Source organism: Cetorhinus maximus, chromosome 5 (assembly GCF_964194155.1).
Source record: "Cetorhinus maximus chromosome 5, sCetMax3.hap1.1, whole genome shotgun sequence".
Classification (NCBI taxonomy): Eukaryota; Metazoa; Chordata; class Chondrichthyes; order Lamniformes; family Cetorhinidae; genus Cetorhinus; species Cetorhinus maximus.
The window spans coordinates 138,387,035-138,407,212 of record NC_135883.1 but is presented as its reverse complement, the minus strand read 5'-3'; the positions used below and the strand labels follow the sequence as shown (position 1 = coordinate 138,407,212).

General features: G+C 42.6%; 1 protein-coding gene across 2 annotated transcripts; it reads left to right on the top strand.

Annotated features, from left to right (window-relative positions):
* Positions 1–2,388: 2,388 nt before the first annotated feature.
* bend3 (BEN domain containing 3) lies at positions 2,389–18,060 on the top strand. 2 transcript variants are annotated; one of them, XM_078542508.1, is made up of 4 exons: positions 2,389–2,504; positions 2,855–2,923; positions 13,098–13,300; positions 15,179–18,060. In XM_078542508.1, the coding sequence occupies exons 2-4, from the start codon at positions 2,875–2,877 to the stop codon at positions 17,429–17,431; spliced, it is 2,505 nt and encodes an 834-aa protein (XP_078398634.1). In that variant the 5' UTR covers positions 2,389–2,504; positions 2,855–2,874; the 3' UTR covers positions 17,432–18,060. The 2 variants fall into 2 exon arrangements, with proteins under 2 accessions (XP_078398634.1, XP_078398633.1); XM_078542507.1 differs by having other exon boundaries at positions 2,390–2,504; positions 2,868–2,923.
* The last annotated feature ends 2,118 nt before the right edge of the window (positions 18,061–20,178 follow it).

Sequence of the window (20,178 nt, the reverse complement as noted above, 5' to 3'; positions counted from 1 at the left end):
GCCATACAGACCGTGAATTATCCCATGAAACCATAATTTTTTTTGTATATCACATATAAAAGGTCTTTTCCATTTCGTTGTTGTTGGTAGATCTAATGGCGAAGTAAAAAAATTTTTGAATTATAATCTTGAAAAATAAAGAACCCCGCTTTCGCCAGCCTTTATTGGATGTTTAAAAAAATGCAGAGAGATAATAACCCTAAAACATGCAGGACACAGGTCGATTAAGAGTGAAGTGCTTGTTCGTGACGGTCACTGCCTCCTACTGTAGCCTTACTTTCCCTTTGCTGACTGTGTTGTCGCCACATTGTTCGCTATAAATTTACATACGTAATGTTATAAATATATGCGGGCTTTGTTGAAGTTTTATTGTGTTTCTGTCATCATCCACGTTTATATGTATTTTGGTCTCTCCCTTTCACTTTGTGATTAAACCAATTGCGGGATTTCTCCATAGTTTGTTACCTCTCACCAACTTTCTCCTCCCCCTCATTCTTCTAGGTTTTTTTATCACGTAAAACAAGAATAACTTTTGCTTTTAGGATGCCCCAGGTAAAAGTGAGAGCAAAGTAAGATCGGCAGCTAAACATCAGCCCGCGTTTATTGTAGAAAAACGGATAGCACTTGAAACCCATTGCTGCCTCCTGTCTCTACAGTGCCCGCTCGGCACTGCAAATCTGGCTTCCTCTTGTTTCAAACAGCTTCGTGTTTTTCCCCCCGCTGAAGGGTGAAATTAAAATAATACCAATAAACCCTTCTTTGCTAACGCAGTGACTCCGATATTGCATTTCCACCAACTCCTTGCTGCTCCTCTTTCTGAGCCGCTCCTGTTTCTCGATCCTTTCCTTCTCCCTCTTTCCCTGTCCTCTTGTGTTTCTCTTTTCCCTCACCCTTCTCCCTCTCTCTGTCTTTTCGTCTTTCCTGCTTACTTCCTCTCTCTGCTCTCCTTTCTCCCCCTGTTTCTCTCCTTTCTTCTCTGGTGTTTCTCTCTCTCTGCCCTTTCTTCCTCCCTCCCTCCCTCTCTCTCTCTCTCTCTCTCTCCCCTCACCTGTTTCGCTCTCGGGACACTGGTATTTTGCTTCCTCTCGTGATTCTCCTATTTTCTCCCCTCTCACTCTCTTGCCCTTTTCTCCTCTAGTGTTTCTCCTGTCCCCCTTGTATTTCTCTCGCTCCCCTTCCTCCCCGCGCCTCTCTCTCCTCTCGTGTTTCTCTCTCTCTCTCTCTGTGTCCAATTTCGCGTCTCTCTCTCCTCCCTTTCTTTTCTCCCTCTCGCCTGGCTGCGGAAATGACACAAAGTCACGTCACGGAGCGGACACCCGGAGTCAAAAAAAAAACACGGCTCCATTTTCCACAGGCGGCCGGGCAGCGGGCGCTGAGCTGTGCGGAGGAGGAGGCGTTGGGCTCAGGTAGCTCGGGGGCTCGCTCCGCCCGCCCGCCCGCAGCGCCAGAGACACAGGGGGCAGGTAAGGGTGAGGTCGGCGCACACACTGCGCTCTTTCACAAATCATCACACACACACACACACACACAGAAAAAAAGCAGCTTTTTGAGTGCGGTGGGGTGGCTGAAAGAAAAGCCCAGATTTCATCTGCAGAGATAGTTATCACCAATCAAGGGCAAAACTCTGCCTCTGGAGAAGGGTCATGGCGCCACGCTGTACGTGTCCAAAAGCCGGCGTGCTTTCTCTCGCCTAACAACTGCTGCATGCTGTTGGGAGCTGAGGGAATTGTTTCCCCTTCTCTCTCGTGACTAAGTTTTGCGAGAAGGATTGGTGATTTCACAATCATGTGCAGCCTCTTCTTCTCCCTGTCTTTCAGGCTCGGGAGGCTCATGAATTTAATGCAATAAGAAAGGAAGTGGACTGGGTTTTTTCTTTTCGCTTTTTTTTTCTCCCCTCTCTGAGTTGTGTCCCTATAGGTTTCAGTTGGGTGGAGGCACAGCGCCTCCACAGGATCACCGACCCTGGGCCCCCCCCACCCCGCCAATGTCAGGCACATGGCAAACCCATACAACTCAGATTTATTGGAGTGACGTCGGTGACTTTTTTTTTCTCTTGCCAACTCCCCAATCCCCTTCCACATATTACCCATACCAAGTGCTGTGGCTGAAGGTGGTGACACTGCATCACACCAAATGTCACAAGAGTGTTTCCAACGTCAAAATAAAAGTTTCTTTTGGAAGTGTTGACCTTCCCTTCTCAGATTGGGTGCACCTCTGCACCTTCCTGCTTCTCTCAATGCAGTTGTTTCTTTTGCTTTGCGAAAATATTGAAAAAGAAACGTGGTAGGGAAGCTAATTGCGCTCGACCCCAACTGCCCAGAATGCCAACTTCCGTTGATTTTATTTCTGTTAAGAACATTACTTAGCTCCTATCGAATGCATGGAAGTGCTTTTCCACAGACAATTTCTTGGAATAATCACAATGTGAGCAGAAGCTTCGACAGCAGCAAATATTTCATGAATGTCAACAGTTTCATTTTGTTCAAATGGTGAAAATGAAATAGGTACGTTTTACAAGATAATTAAAAAATAGCTGTGTTTTCTTTAAGAAGTGAGTTCATGTAACACCTAGTCTGGAAAATGGAGAGAAATTGAGCATAAGTGGCTCAATTCTTCCTCAGATTTTTGTAATTCACTTTGGCAGACTAAAAGTTGTGCAAGAAAGAGTGTGCTTAATCCCTAGGCTGAATTAACTGTTGAATGAATTATCCCCAGGAAACTGATAAATCCAAAAGGGTTTATATAAGGCAAGAACGATTGAATGTATAGCTTTGTTAGCTGTTAATCCAGAAAGCTTTATTGATTGTTAATCACATACATTTAATATGGAACTTATTTGTGTTTAACTGTACAGTTCTTTATTCCAGGTAGACAATGAACACTTCAGTCAGTAAGGAAGAAGAGTTTGAAAAGGGAGCACATGGTAAATTCCTTTATAATAAATATTCTTGGTGGGAGGAGATAAGGCCTTCTTGATGTAATGTGATTCATGCCGCACACACCTAAAACACAGATTAGCAGACTGCTTGAACACGATGTGGACAAAGATTATGAGAGAAGCATGGACTTACTCTGAATGGTTTTAATTTCTGCTCCTTTCTTTTTTAATGGGTCCTGACAACTTCTGTAGTTTCACTAATGTTTCTTCATACTAACCGGCTACCCAGTGCCCGCTAGATGGACAAATGGTGTAGTAACACTTTGGTAGCATAAACGCTGCTTACAATTTAACTTATAATTGGCAGGCACCTAAACCTAATGTTCTGCAGTGAGACAGGGTTAACGAATGTAGAAAAGGAGCCTCTGGGAAGAGCAATCAGAATGTGATAAATTTTATATTGAGTTTGAGAATGATTTGCTTAAATATGAAACTAGGATCTTAAATCTGAACAAGGCAAACCCCGTAGGTATGAGAGGCAAATATTAGGTCTAAAATACTATGTTTCCTAGTTGGTAGATGGACTACAAAATTATCTTGAATGCATTCCATGAACTTATCCTCCTCACTATTACTACAAATTTGGTTTATGCAGTCTATATGCAGATTAAAATCCCCCAAGATTACTGTATTATCCATGTTACACGCACTTCTAATTTCTTAATATATACTCTGCCCTACAACAACTGTTAGGGGTCTATAAGCTACCTCTACCACAGTTTCTTAGCTCCACCAAAACTGATTCTACATCTTCATTTTCTGAGCTAATATTCTCTCCCTTTACTACTTTATCCCATTTTTTATTACCAAGCTTCCTCATTTTCCATTTTGCCAGTCTTTTCTGTAAGTCAGGCATCCTGAAATGTCTAGTTAACCACATTTCTGAAATGGCTATTAAGTAACTACTAGTGTTCCGTTACCTTTGTTAAGCTGCCTGTCCCTTTCCTTGTCCCACTTTGATTATTTTAACCCGTCACTTTGTTGTACCACCTTGACGTTGCTCGTTCCTGCTTTTCGGTTTAACCTTTGTGGAATCTTCCCATGCTGCCCTCCCGAATTCATGACATTCTACTGTCTGTTGTTTTAACAAAGGTTAAAGATTTAAAATAAACAGGTTAATGACTGCATTCAGAATAGCAAAGGAGGAAAGCTGTTGGTGTTAAGTGCTCATTCATCAGTATTATCAGCGGTAATCCCAAGGCGACAATCTGAAGATTACCACTAGATGAACAACAGAGAAGAATTAGAAGAATATTTTTCATAGGAGGGTTATTTAATCATGGAGTGTTTTAAAACAAGTGGCTATTAAGGCAGAAAAGGAAGAATTTAAAAAGATATCAGAAAAAGGAGCAGGGAAATGGAATTAAGGTAATAACTCCTATTGAGAGTTAGCACAGGCACAGCCCAGTGAGCCAAATGACTTCCTTCTGTGCTGTAATTTCTACGATTGTGTCAAGGAGCATATCCTGGGCTCTACAAGTCCAATATACTACTGCACTTCCTTTAAAATGGACCTCATGTAGCTTAGGGTTTGGCTACTCCCATGCATGCTGGACAATGATTTACTTGGTTCGTTATTTGTAGCAACATTATAAATGTCCTCTTTGTACAATATTAACTTTTTTGTTACAATTTCTTTAATAATGGGAACCATTTACTGGATTTAGTTTCCTTATGGGCCTAACTACTAAAAAACTTCTAAAATATATTATTAATTATTATACGCATGTTACCCCATTGGAAAATGCCCTTCTGAGAGGCGCTAAACCTCCAGTAACATATGCATTCGTGCAACCTGGTAAAACTAGATGATAATTAACATTAAATTAATTAAAGGGGATTAAATTTATCCAGTTGAGGAGTATCCCCATTATTCTTCCTTCAGGCATATTCTGATAATTTATTTATTTGCAAAATCATCTAGCAACTGTTCTAAACAGCTGTAGAAATAACCAACATTTCCATCGGTAGGATAAATACCACTGTTGTCAAATAGTCATACGAGAAGAACTTTTAAAAAATCAATTCTTCACAATCCTAGAACTATAGAGAAACAGTCCCTCTCTTGCAGAGAAATAGAACTGAATGATAAGAGAAATATTACTGTGCTACAATGCTGCACTAAAAATTGTATATTTAGGAACCCCTAATTTGTCACAGGCTCTCGAAGGTGGCTTCAGGCGGTTGTTATGGTTTGTAAGACCTATGCATCTTTTAAAAAAATTCTTCTTCTGTTTATCCCTCCTCTTTCCATTAAAATGCTTCTTTCTCAAAGTCCAAACCCTCCCACTGGTCAGGAGGTACAATGCCAGGCTACTCTTTTCAATGGCAGCCTTAACTCCCTGAACTTCTCTCTCTCTCTCTTTATTGCCCATCTCTAATTGATTTTGTGAATGTGATGATGAGTTCCCTTCTTGAACTGCTGCACTCCATACCATGTGGTCCATGGTTTGTTGTCTGTCTCTAAGGTAAACATCAAATTACACACAAAAGCAGAAAATGCTGGAAAAACTCAGCAGGTCAAGCACTATGTGCTCACCCCTGTCCTGCTATTATCACATTTTGCTTTCTTACCTTTACGCCGCTATCAGCACCATTTTTAGCCCTTAACATTACCATTAAGCCCTTTGACCTTTTATTCATGACATCTTTGTCAATCTCTCCTTTCGCCCCATCTATCGCTGGCCTTCTATCTAGCTTCACCTGCTCCACCCCCCTTAAATAATATAAATTTCATCAAATTTCTACTTCTCTTTAGATCTGAAGGAGGGTCATAACAGACTTGAAATGTTAACTCTTGTTTCTCTCTGCACAGATGGCGCTAGACCTGCTGAGTTTTTCCAGCATTTTCTGTTTTTGTTTCAGTTTTCCAGCATCTGCAGTATTTTGCTTTTATCAAAGTTCACACGCTAGCCACCCTCAAGACTGTCTATTGCAATCTCTGCAACATAATCTGTCTCCACTCCTTTGTCACCCCCACAGCACTGAAACCCAGCTTAAATCTTTGTCACCTCCAGACTCAATTCTCCTACACTAAGATAAAAGCAAAAAACTGCGGATGCTGGAAATCCAAAACAAAAACAAAAATAAAAATACCTGGAAAATCTCAGCAGGTCTGACAGCATCTGCGGAGAGGAACACAGTTAACGTTTCGAGTCCGTATGACTCTTCAACAGAACTAAGGAAAAATAGAAGAGGTGAAATATAAACTGGTTTAAGAGAGGGGGGGGGGGGTGGTGGAACAGGTAGAGCTGGATAGAGGGCCAGTGATAGGTGGAGATTGCCAAAAGATGTCATAGACAAAAGGACAAAGAGGTGTTGACGGTTGTGATATTAGCTAAGAAATGTGTTACTAGGTGACATTAAGGGTAGAAAGCAGGATGAGCAAGGTACATATAGCCCTAGTGAGGATAGGGTGGGGGGAAGGGATCAATTCTCCTTGCTCTCCTTGCCAGCCTCCCGAATTCTCTGCCGCCTGCATCCTGCCCACGTCCAGTCCCACTCCCTGAGTACCCTATTCACAGCAATTTCCAATGAAAGAAAGAGAAACCATTTGCTCTTAAATAGCATTTTTCACAACTTCAGGACACCTCCAAGCTGCTTACATCCAATGTACTTTTGAGGTGTGGTTGCTGTTGTAATGTAGGAAACATTAGCTCCCTAACCCTAACACATAAATTTCAAAATTCTTGTTCTCACCTACTAGTCCTTTCATCAGCCTTAAGTTCCACAATATCCTTTCTGCTCTGCTGACTTTGGCATCCTTTGGATCCACTTTCAACCACAGCCTTTTCAATCCCACCTTCATAAAATTCTCCCCAGGACTCTTGAATTCATTCCTATTTCCTCTCCTTCAAAAACTTCCTCAAAACCTAGTTCTTTAAACTTGCTTTTGGTCACTACCTCTTAACCCTTCTCTCCATATATGTTGATGTCCTATCACTTTTGTGAAGCACTTTGGGCTTATTATGTTGTGTAAGTTGCAACAACAGTAGGAAACAGTAACTCATGGATCACGTTGCCATGGATATTTTTTGCTTCAATACCTCACCCATTTAGAAGCTCTTTATACATAAGTGTAAACAGTGTAATGCCCAATGTGCTTTTGGTGGAAAAAGCATATATTTTGTGTTGGGGTCATGGTCCCTTTCAGAACTAGGTTTCTCCAAGAAATGGTTTCTGGTAAAGTATCCAGCTTCCAGTAAATTATCACGTGACCATGTTGCCTGGGATATAAACAATAGAAGGGAGAAACGGTCAACATAAGTTAATTATAGGGGTGTAATTCTGTGTTTAAGCAGTTTAGGTTTTAGATTTGAAGCTGGCTGAAAAAGGGAAAAGGGAAGCATCTCTCTGAAACAGAGTTCAGTTGAAATTTTGCGTGTTGGCTAAAAGAGTTTAAAATCTTGTTAACTGAAGGACTCTTAACAGTAAGTTGAACTTCTGGGATAGCCAAGCTGAGAGAGAGAGGGAGTCAGTTATTTTTAGATGCAAAACTGCAGAGCTGAAGAAAATTAGAACCAGGAGAGTTCTGACCCAAGGTGGTGACACTTAAGACACTAGAGACACCTGTCTTGAACAGGGAGTTTGCAACCATAGGATGGTTGGAGGGGATTTGAAGAGAAAATCTTGTCAGAAATAAGCAGAAGGCCAAATAAATCCTTATGAGTCTTTGAAGCAGTCCTCAAACTAAGTGTTTAATCTTCCCATTTTTGATAATATCTGATTTGATTATATTGGGGTGTGTAAGTCCAATGGATGTAGAAGGAAATGTGATTCAAAAATGTGATTCAGTTTAGCATATAGGTAACTGAGTTCATTATGCTTTTATTATCTTAAACATAACTCACTATTTAAGATAGAACGTAGTTATTAGTAGTCATGTCCTTTGTTTTTTTTGTGTAGTAAAATTCTTTTGATTTAACAGGGATCAGTGCTAGGGCCTCAACTTTTTACCATTTTAGATAACTGACTTGGATGAAGGGACCGAAGGAATGGTTGCAAATTTGCTGATGACACAAAGATAGGTAGGAAAGTAAATTGTGAAGAGGACATAAGGATGCTACAAAGTTACACAGATCGGTTAAGTGAGTGGACAAAAATCTGGCAAATGGAATATAATGTGGGCAAACGTGAAATTGTCTATTTTGACAGCAAGAATAAAAAAGAAGCTTATTATCTAAGTGGTAAGAGGCTTGTATCCACTGAAGTTTAGAAGAGTGAGAGGCAGCCTTTAAGACCCTGAGGGGTCATGACAGGGTGGATGTGGAGAGGACGTTTCCTCTTGTGGAAGAATCTAGAACTAGGGGTCAATGTTTAAAAATAAGCAGTTGCTCATTTAAGACAGAGATGATGAGAAATTTTTTCTCTGAGGGTTGTGAGTCTTTGGAACTCTCTTCCTCAAAAGGCGGTGGAAGTAGAGTCTTTGAATATTTTTAAGGCAGAGCTAGATAGGTTCTTGATTAACAAGGGGGTGAACGGTTATCGGGGGTGGGCAGGAATGTGGGGTTGAGGTTACAATCAGATCAGCCATGATCTTATTGAACGGCGGAGCAGGCTCAAAGGGCCGAGTGGCCTACTCTTGCTCCTAATTTGTATGTTCGTGCCCTTCCTCAATGATGGAGGAGTCCAGCACATCAATGCAAATGATAAGGGTGAAGCATTTGCTACAATCTTCAGCCAGAAGTGCCAAGTGCATAATCCATCTTGGCCTTCTCTGGAGGTCCCCAGCATCACAGATGCCAGTCTTTAGCCAGTTTAATTCACTCCACATGATACCAAGAAATGGCTGAAGGCACTGGATACTGCAAAGGCTATGGGCCCTGACAATATTCCAGCAATAGTACTGAAGACTTGTGATCCAGAAATTGCTGTGCCCCTAGCCAAGCTGTTCCAGTACAGCTACAACACGGGCATCTACCCAGCTATGTGGAAAATTGCCAAGGTATGTCCCAAAAAGCAGGACAAATCCAACTCAGCCAATTAGTGTCCCATCAGTTGACCCTCGATCATCAGTAAAGCAATGGAAGGGGTCATCAACAGTGTTATCAGGCAGCACTTGCTTAGCAATAACCTGCTCACTGACACCCAGTTTGGGTTGCGCCAGGGCCACTTAACTCCTGAACTCATTAGAGCCTTGGTTTAAACATGGACAAAAGAGCTGAGCTCCCGAGGTGAAGTGAGAGTGACTACCCTTGACATCAAGGCAGCATTTGACCGATTGTAACATCAAGGAACCCTAGCAAAACTGGAGTCAATGGGAATCGGGGGAAAAATCCCAGCTGGTTGGAATCATACCTAGCACAAAGGAAGATGGTTGTGGTTGTTAGAGGTCAGTCATCTCAGCTCCAGGACATCACTGCAGGAGTTCCTCAGGGTAGTGTCCTTGGCCCAACCATCTTCAGCTGCTTCACCAATGACCTTCCTTCATCATAAGGTCAGAAGTGGGGGATGTTTGCTGATGATTGCACAATGTTCAGCACCATTCGCAACTCCTCAGGTACTGAAGCAGTCCATGTCCAAATGCAGCAAGACCTGGACAACATCCAGGCTTGGGCTGACAAGCGGCAAGTAACATTGGTGCCACACAAGTGCCAGGCAATGACCATCCCCAACAAGAGAGAATCCAGTCATCACCCCTTGATGTTCAATGGCATTACCATCACTGAATCCCCCACTATCAAGATCCTGGGGCTTACTATTAACCAGAAACTGAACTGGACTAGCCATATAAATACTGTGGCTACAAGGTCAGGTCAGAGGCTAGGACGAGTAACTCACCCCCTGACTCCTCAAAGCCTGTCCACCATCTACAAGGCATAAGGAGTCAGGAGTGAGATGGAATACTCTCCACTTGCCTGGGTGAGTGCAGCTCCTACAACACTTAAGGACCTTGACACCATCCAGGACAAAGCAGCCCGCTTGATTGGCACCACATCCACAAACATTCACTCCCTGCACCACCGATGCACAGTAGCAGCAGTGTGTACCATCTACAAGATGCATTGCAGGAATTTGCCAAGGCTCCTTCAACAGCACCTTCCAAACCCATGACCACTACCATCTAGAAGGACAAGGGCAGCAGATAGATGGGAACACCACCACCTGGAAGTTCCCCTCCTGACTTGGAAATATATCACCGTTCCTTCACTGTTGCTGGGTCAAAATCCTGGAACTTCCTTCCTAACAGCACTGTGGGTGTACCTACACCACATGGACTGCAGCGGTTCAATAAGGCAGCTCACCACCACCTTCTCAAGGGTAATTATGAAATGGGCAATAAATGCTGTCCTTGCCAGTGAAGCCCACATCCCCTAAATGAATTTTTAAAAAGTCCCTGCCGTATTGTTGTATATTGTCTCATGAAGATGTCTAGAGGCTTGTATGGTTGAACAATAGCTGTGTATTAATAACACATAACTGTATAACTATATACAGGATACAGTCCTGACTAGGTGCTATTGCTATGGGCAATAAATGCTGGCCCAGCCAGCGAAGCCCACATCTCGTGGATGAATAAAAAAAAACATGAACCTTGTGGTTTTATTCTTTTAGTAAATACCTGGGTTTTCCAATTCTATAAAAAAAAACCAAACATGCCATTGGTCTGCACAAAGATCATAACAATTGGGTGTCCCATCCAGGGGGAGTCTTGTCCAGGATTGTAAACAGTTATGGCGGGGGAAATATCAACTTATGTGTATTTTCCAGTTGCAGTCACCTGATAGCTACCAGAAACAGAAATCCTGTCTGACTTTCCATCCCTATCCTGGGAACAACATTGTAGCTGTTGTGGTGCCATTCAAGCCAAAATCAGCCAACTTAGCACAGGCAGGGATGGCACTTCAAATCCCCTTGCTCTGCTTGGCTTAGTACCACCTTATGTGGGGTGTTTAACCATTCACTTGTCACATCTGTAAATAAAGCTCCTAAAATCTGAAATTGTGCTTCCATCAACTAAAAGTAATATTGCAGGTGTCCTTCCCAGAGTCCAAAATTTGCTCTTAGTCTATTGAGTAGCAGAGTAAAATTAGCCTTACCTTCCACACACTAAATGTTTGGGTTGGGGGGGCTCAAGAGGAATGTTTCTGACATGCAGGTCTGGGCAGAATTTACACCTTCAGGAACTCCATTACATCAGACCAAAGTGATTATAACCAAGGGCAATCTCAAAAAAGTTCCTTCTGAGCCACTGCTCAGATTGGAAAGTAGCTAATGTAACAACAGTATTCAGGAAAGGAGGGAGACAGAAAGCAGGAAACTTTGGTCAGTTAGCCTAACCCTGTCATAGGAAAAATGATCGAATCCATTATTAAGGAGTTTATAGCAGAACATGTAAAAAATCATAATGCGCTAAGGCAGAGTCAACATGGTTTTGTGAAAGGGAAGTTGTGTTTGACTAATTAATTAGAGTTCTTTGAGGAAGTAATAAGCAAGGTGGATAAAGGGGAATCTGTAGACGTAGGTGTACTTGCATTTTCAAAAGGCATTTGGTAAGGTGTCACATCAAAGGTTACAACAGAAAATAAGAGCTCATGGTGTAGGAGGAAACATATTAGCATGGATAGAGGATTGGTTAGCTAACAGAAAACAGAGATTTGGGATAAATGGGTCATTTTCAGGTTGGCAGGATGTGACTAGTGGAGTGCCACAGGGATCAGTGCTGGGGCATTAACTATTTACAATCTACATCAATGACTTGGATGAAGAGACAGAAGGTATGGTTGCTAAATTTGAAGATGACACAAAGATAGGTAGGAAAGTAAGTTGTGAAGAGGACATGAGTATACAGAGGGGCATTGATCGGTTAAGTGAGTGGGCAAAAAATTAGCAGATGGAATGTAATGTGGGAAATTGTGAACTTGTCCACCTTGCCAGGAAGAATAGAAAAGCAGCATATTATTTAAATGGAGAGAGACTTCAGAACCCTGCAGTACAGAGAAATCTAGAAGTCCTGGTACATGAATCACAAAAAGTTAGTATGTAGGTGCAACAAATAATTAGGAAAGCAATGGAATATTGTCATTTATTGCAAGGGAATGGAATATAAAAGTAGGGAAATTTTGCTACAGCTGTACAGGGCTTTGGTGAGATCATACCTTGAGTACTGTATAGAATTTTGGTCTCCTTACTTAAGAAAGGATAAAATTGCATTAGAAGCAGTTCAGAGAAGGTTCACTTGACTGACTCCTAGTATGAAGAGATTATCTTATGAAGAAAAGTTGAATAGGTTGGATCTATACCCATTGGAGTTTAGAAAAATGAGAGGCGAAGGTATTGAAACATATAAGATCCAGAGGGGACTTGACAAAGTATATGCTAGGTAGATGTTTCCACTTATGGGCAAGACCAGTACTAGGGGCCGCAGTTTTAAAATAGAAGGTCTCCCATTTAGGATGGAGATGAGAATTTTTTTCTCTCAGAGGGCCATTAGTCTGTGGTATTGGCTTCCTCAGAGAGCAGTGGAGGCTGGGTCATTGAATATATTCAAGGCTGAGTTAGATTTTTCACAGACAAGGGAGTCAAGTATCATGGGGAGCAGACAGGAAAGTGGAGTTGAGGCCACATTCAGACAGCTGTGATGGTATCAATTGGTGGAGGAAGCTTGAGGGGCTGAATGGCCTAATGTTTTCCTAATTCATATGTTCGTATGTATGTATATCTGTATGCTTCTCCAGTTACTGGATGAGTTCTTAGCCCCAATCTAAGATATTGTGTTTGAACATTAAAACATTCAAAGTATTTTGACCTGAATGAGCATAAGCCTCAACACATTAGCACAGACATGCCTGTATCTTGTGCATTCAAAACTATATCTCTGGGTCGGTGCTCCTTACAATTCTTAAAGCTTTAAGTTAATTGCAGAATTGCATTTATATAAACTTAATAAATTTTGAAACTAAGTCCTTGCTTTTCACACTAAAGAGGCATGGTTATCAATTGCTTAAATCTGTAAATATCTAAGGTACTGAGGTTTTCTGAACATCCTTCTGATTTTACTCTGGTGTCCAAGTCAACTACAGTTTTGTTCACAGGAAAGGGGTAGAGCAAAATAAAGCTTGAATTCAGATAAAGCTTGAACTGAGAAATCAATGAATGCTATTATCGTATTGTGGGAAAAAATAACTTGATAGCTTTATGTTTTCCTCTCCCCTCACAGCGATAAAGGTCAATATTGACAGGGTCAAAGCAGAAATTAGCACCAAAGAAGATGATGTGGGTGGCTCCAGTCCAGATAGAGCTGCAGAGCCCAACTGTGTGCAGGATACAGCAAAACGAAAGCAGATACAGAACGGTTCTGGTAAGATGACTCCAGAATACGAGAGTCCAATCATCTGTAAAAGGAGAAGGATTATCTGTGAGGTAAATATCATCTACACTGCAGTATATTCTAAGCCTACAAAGACCTTTTAGCCTTTCTTTTGAATAATATCATTCTTTATTCCAACGAAACACATTGTTTAAATGTAATTCATCTATATGTAATTATATTTTAATGTGCTTTAACTTAGGGCCACAGGGGTTCTAGGCTTTGGAATACTGATGCACTTTAGTGTGCTGTGGTAGAATGCGGGTTTGATTCCCCTTTTTATAAGTTCTTGAAGTGCATGCCTGCAGACTGGAACTGAACAGCCCAGCTCTGATTTTCATGGGCCACTGTTGTGCACCTCTCAGGAACTGGCTTGCAGCAGCAAAAGTTGGACAGGTTACTTCCCTGGTGCACTTGCCCATTATCAGTATATGGTCCAATGAGGTATAGGGGCTGGTAAGTGGTAAGTGTTATTCATGTAACACAAGTGTCAGGCAATGACCATCTCCAATGAGAGACTGTCTAATTGTCTCCTCTTGACTTTCAATGGAGTTGACAACACTGAATTCTCCTCCATCGACATTCTAGGGTTTACCATTGACAGAAACTTAACTGGACAAGCCTTATAAATACTGTGGCTACAAGAGTAGGTCAGATGCTTGGAATTCTGCAGCGGGAACTCACCTCCTGACTCCCCAAATCCTTTCCACCATCTAACAAGGCACAAGTCAGGAATGTGATGGAATACTTTCTGCCTGCCTGGATGACTGCAGCTCTAACAACTTGTAAAAAGCTGAACACCATCCAGGACAAAACTGCCGTCTTGATTTACATCCCACTCAGCACCTTAAGCATTCTCCCCCTCCACCACTGATGCACAGTGACAGCAGTGTGTACCATCTAAAAGATGCACTGCAGCATCTTCCAAACCTGCAACCTCTACCACTAGAAGGACAAGGGCAGCAGATGCATGGGAACACCACCACCTGCAAGTTCCTTTCCAAGTCAGGATGGTATATGACAATCATGTACCATACTGACATGGAACTGTATCGTTGTTCCTTCACTGTCGCTGTGTCAAAAACCTCCAACCTTCTCCCGAACAGCACTGTGGGTGTCCCTGCACCATAAGGACTGCATCAGGTCAAGCAGGCAGCTCACCACCACCTTCTCAAGGGCAGTTAGGGATGGGCAACAAATGCTGGCCCAGCCAGTGATGCCACATTCCATGAACGAATTAAAAAAAAGGGATTATATTTTATTCAAAAGAAATGCTAACACTGCTGTACAATATTCTTATTTTATCTTCATTCTCATCAAGTTGAGGAATGTTCATTTTGGGAAATGGAACTCTTCCCTTTTCAGGATTCATAGGTCAGGTATGGCACAGCCAAATGCAGTGTTAAGCTGCCTCTGTTTGCCTCAACTTTAGCTCTTCTGAAGAAGAGTCATTTTGAACTCGAAACGTTAACTCTATTTCTCCCTCCATAGATGCTGCCAGACTGTGTTTTTCTAGCACTTTCTATTTTTAATTCAGACCCCCAGCATCCGCAGTATTTTGCGTTTATCTCAACCGAGTACATATTTGGCAAAGTTATTTTAAAGAAACACAGTGAACTACTCAGTTCTCCCCCTCTTTGTAATTAGTGTAGTTGGATTGTTATTCAGTGGAATAGAAATTGGTCTGTCTTGCGCTTTTTTCCCCAGATATAATGTAAGTGCCCACCATACCAATTTAGCAGTGGCATAGCCTGCCTCCAATCTGTTCAAATTGAATATCATTTAAACAAAGTAAGGAGAAAAATGTAGGGAAACATTTGCTATTGGTTTGTGATATAGAGATGGTGTAATATCTATGAGGAGCAGATACATTTGCTTGTATTCTCTTGCTGTGCAATTTTCACTAAATATGTTGCACTTTGTGTTTTAAGGACAGGTTTGCAAGTCTAAATGGCATAGACGCTGCAGTGTCTTCCCAGGGAAACTCAGATGACACAAGCAAAGTAAAGGAGGCCACTGCAGATTTGTTGGTGGAAAATGAAGATGTTCCTCAGGACAAGCCGTCGTACAGGAAGCCACTATATAGCATCTCACACAAAATATCAGATCGGCGAAACGCACAACCTGTGGATCAGCACTCATCCATTGAGGTGTCAGATAGAGTTTACCTCAACAGTCTCTTACAACAACGAAATCATACCGACACCCGCAAGAGTTACCCTTCTGCCTTGCCGGCCCATGCGGCTGATGGTGATTCAACACTGTACTCATTAATCCATAAAATGTTTTTCACTCTCAACACTTTGAACTCTACCATGACCCAACTGCACAGCAAAATCGACTTGCTATCATTGGAGGTGAACAGAATTAAAAAGCACGTGAACCCCGGCGAATCGGTGGTGGAGTTCTTGCCACCCGCAGAGTACCAGCTCAACAATGCAGAACTCAAGCAGGTCCTAGACCAGAGCTCCTCTCCCGGAGACTTTGCCTGTCGGTTGCTTGTGCAGCTCTTTCCGGAACTCTTCACCGAAGACGAGGTCAGCAGGGGCTGCAATGCATGTGGCTCCACTTCTGAGAAGAAGCTGGACTCGCTCCATCTCCAGCTCATCAGAAACTACATTGAGGTCTGTTATCCGTCAGCCAGAAATAGCAACGTCTGGCAGGTAGAATGCCTACCACAAGTAAGCGACTTTTTCAACAGGTTTTGGGCACAGAGAGAAATGGAGAGCAGTCAGCAGAACACCAAGGTGATCAGCTTTTATGAGGCGGACCATGTTGTGGAGCAGCCCCAGCCAAACTGCTACATTGACAACAACACGCAAGATGAAGGGCTGTCCTTGGATTCCTCCAGCAGTATGAACTCGGACTTGGTTTTGGAACCTCAGGAGATAAGCGAGTTCTTGGATGAAGCTTCGTCCCCTGGGGAATTTGCGATTTTGCTGGTCCACAGGCTGTTTCCGGAGCTCTCTGACTTAAGATGTTTGGCGTCACAAACCAGCTGTTATGGTTCGTCTGTAAAGCAGGCGCTTGATCCGCAGAGACTGCAGATTGTCCGCAAATACGTAGAAATCTACTTTCCTGATGTGCAAGACGACAAGGTTTGGCTGCAACAGGTCATCCAGAAGATGGATGAAGAGCTAGCGAATATGAATTCTGATGGAAGTGAGTCTGATGCCTTCAGAAATGAAAGTCACTGTTCCCCGAATGTATCCATGGTTACGAGCAATGACAGCTGTGACTTCGATAAATCCACCCAAAAGTCCAAGAAAATCTGGCTCATGCCCGTTGATTTCAACAGCCTTGTCGTACCCCCTCCAGACTTTGAAGTACCTCGCCCAGACTACATACTCAGCAAACAGCAGTTAAAAAACATTTACGAGAGCAGCTTGTCCATTGGAAACTTTGCCTCCCGGTTGTTGGTGAGGTTGTTCCCTGAGCTCTTTACGCCAGAGAACCTGAGGAAGCAGTATAATTGCAGTGGCTCCCTTGGCAAAAAGCAGCTGGACCCAGTCCGAATAAAGCTCATCAGGCACTACGTGCAGCTGATGTACCCCAGAGCCAAGTGCGACAAGGCATGGAATCAGGAGTTTGTTTCAAAGCTGGATGAGAGGTGCCGCCGCAGAGACACAGAACAAAGGCGCGTTTATCAACAGCAGAGAAAGAAAACCATCGTCAGCACGGAAAAGGAAGAGCCTACAACTTCAGTGCAACCTGAGCCAGTCAAAAAGGAAGCAGTCCTGCTGGCACCAGAGAGAACAGACCGGTACCATAGAAACTTCTGCAAAGTGGCACTTGATGAACTAACCGTGCCCACTCTTGATTTCCCAGTCCCAAATAAGCACCTGCTCTCTACTAAAGAGTTAAAGGAAATAGTGCAGGACAGCCTGTCAATCGGGAACTTTGCCGCACGACTTCTTGTCAGGATCTTTCCGGAGTTGTTTACTTCTGAAAATCTCAGACTGCAGTACAACCATTCAGGCGCCTGCAACAAGAAGCAGCTGGATCCAGTCCGCTTAAGGCTCATTCGACATTACGTAGAAGCGGTTTATCCGCGGGCCCGGAATGATCAAGTGTGGCACCTCGAGTGCATACCAAGTATTGATGAGAGGTGCAGGAGGCCGGACAGGAGGAAGTCCAAGGTGATGGGGAAGTCCAAGGATGAGAAAAATGAAACGTTCTCTTAGCGCGTTCGGGTTTAGGCAGGTTTACGGCAAAGTAGTGGCAAACATGTGATGGTTACGACAGACGTAGATAAGCTAAAGATATGTTTTACAACTTAAAAAGAATCAAAAGTGCCAGCTTAGAAAAGAGCACACACTGGGAGTTCTCACCTTTTATTTATTTCATGTGCAATTCATTGTCTTCTGGTCCCTACCCATGAATAAATGAATTATTTGATCTGGTGCAGAGTCTCCATACTGTTGCTGTCACTGGAGAGAAAATGCTAAAGTAAAGCAAAAAGAAACTCTGCCCTGCTACTTTTTGTTTCTATCACAACAGGGGGAGGCTCTTTGCCGTTCCTTATGTGTAGCAAACACACCAGAAAGGGCTGATTTTAACTCTGGGTGGGAACTGGGTGACGAGGGGGTCAGTGAAGATGTTGGCCTTCTGGAGTGTGAGACCTGAGAGGCTTTAACCCGACACTGACTCTTGCCGCAGCTGGTGGGCATATTACCAAAATTGGTGGGCCCCTAGTTGCTGGGGACCAATGGAAATGATCCCCAGCAAGAGAAGCTAGGATTTGGGGCTGGGTGGGGTGGGAATTTGATGAGTTTGTGATCAAAGCAGTGGGTGGTGAGGGGATGTAGTCTGGGTGGGGCCAGGAGGAGACCTCTTTTTTTTAAAAAAAATCTTTTTAAAGTGGAACCTGGGCTTCCTGGAGCTAGGATCCTTACTGCTACCAGCTTATAGTGGCAGGTCAGAGACTAAAATGGCATGGCTGTCTCAATGACATCATAAGGTCCTGCCATATTTAAATTAGGTCCCACGCATCTAGGCTAGTCAGCTATCCTGCACCTGCATTCAGGGAAGTAAAAATGGTGGGTGGCAGCAGGAACGCATCAGGAAACCTGTGCAAACACCCCCTTCTCTCCCCCCCACCCCCATCCCCTGCCATCATAACCCATTACCCACACAATTCTCACCGGGGTGGAACAGGAACGGGGTAGAAGTGATATAATTGGCCCTCTGCTGTTCAAAATGACTATTCTATAACCTGGTATATGGGCTGTTGTCATGTGTTTATTGCATTGACACTTCATTTCTAATGCCTGACTTCAAATCTAAGCCAGAGAGATAAAATGAACCTTCTTGCTCCCCAGGAGGGTGGGCAGAAGAGCGGGAAAACCGCTCTCACTACTGCTGCAGTGGGCGTACAAGAGCAGCCCGAGTTGACTAACCCTCCGAAGAAGCCTGGCTTCCACACTGCAGTTCCATCTGTGGAAAAACTAAGGCCAGGAACTCACCCAGTTCACCTCTCTGAGGCAGAGTGTGTTAGTGTTTGACATGTCCAGAAATATAAATCTATACTAAATGTACTGAATGTGAAGTAATGGTGCTGTTGTCCTACTGTGCACTGTCTGAGGGAACAACAGCTCCTCACTCCCAGCACATGCTGTCTGTTATTGTTGTGCAGAATTCTTTATTTTCTTTCATGGAGAAACAGTTTTTGATGGTGAGGGGCAATGTGATGTGATGAAAAGTACTGGCTCACAGACTCGTGTTCCTGTGGCGATACAGAAGTGTGAAAGGCTGGTCTGGGAAAGCTGGTTTCCATGGAGATGCCAGTATGGGAGGCTAGACTGGCGATGCTCGTTTCCATGGAGACAACAGTGTGAGACGCTGGTCAAAGCTGCTTATTTCCATGGAGAATATGTGAGCTCCAATCTTTCATCGTACTGGAGCGCATGGTTCAGAAGTTGCAGGTTTGCAAAGCAAAAGCAAATCCTGGAGGCTAAGGTGAGGAGAAATCATGCTGAAAACCATTTTAATATCTCATTAGGTCTCAGAAACATGAGTACTGGAACTAGTTGTCATGAATTATCCACTGATCACTAGTCAATGACACCTATGCATTGTCTAACTATTGTCACTGAGATACGATATCTAATGTAGGAAAAATAATGTTTTGAGAAACAAACTGCTGATTACTGAAATACTTGAATGTTTTCCAGGTTAACACTTTGTGGTTTGTGTTAGTGGTTTTACTCAGAAGGAGTATAATGAACAATTGAAAACACAGAAGTTATTACATATCAAATCGCCAAGTGATTAGCCAACATCTGTGAGACGAGTTGGAAGGCTTTTATACTGAAAGAACTCCCCATTTTAGTGCTTTTAAAAAAACTTGTCATCTCAATGAATTTGCATTTTTTTTATTTGCGTGTTTCATAGTTTGGTTATCACTTGACACCTAGATATACTGTATCGTGTTTTAGTATAATTGTGTATAAGTTAGTTATCTATAATCAGCTCATGTAAATAATATTTTAAATAGATTTTTACGTACATTAACAAAACCACTTGTATTGAACACTGGCAAGTTTCATTTCTGTTGGAACTGTGAAGATATGCCAAAGTCGCTGATGGTTACATCAGTACGAAAGTATAACTCATTCAACCTGACATTAAATTGAATGACTTTATAGAAATGATTAAACTCTTGCAATATTGATGAGATTCTTTGAAATTTGTGTGGTAGGTTACAATTTGTAGTTTGCATTGTTTAATGCTTGAAGCTTGGACACACCCCATCAACCCACATTCTCACCATAATCTTTCAACCCTTTCTCATGCCAGAAGTGCATCCACATGTCTCTTGAATACCTTTATATGATGTGCTTCAGTGATTCCTCGTAGCTGTTTAGTGTACAGCTTACCACCCTTTGGCACTGTTTAACTTCCCCTCTTGTTCTTAACTCCCTCATTTTTA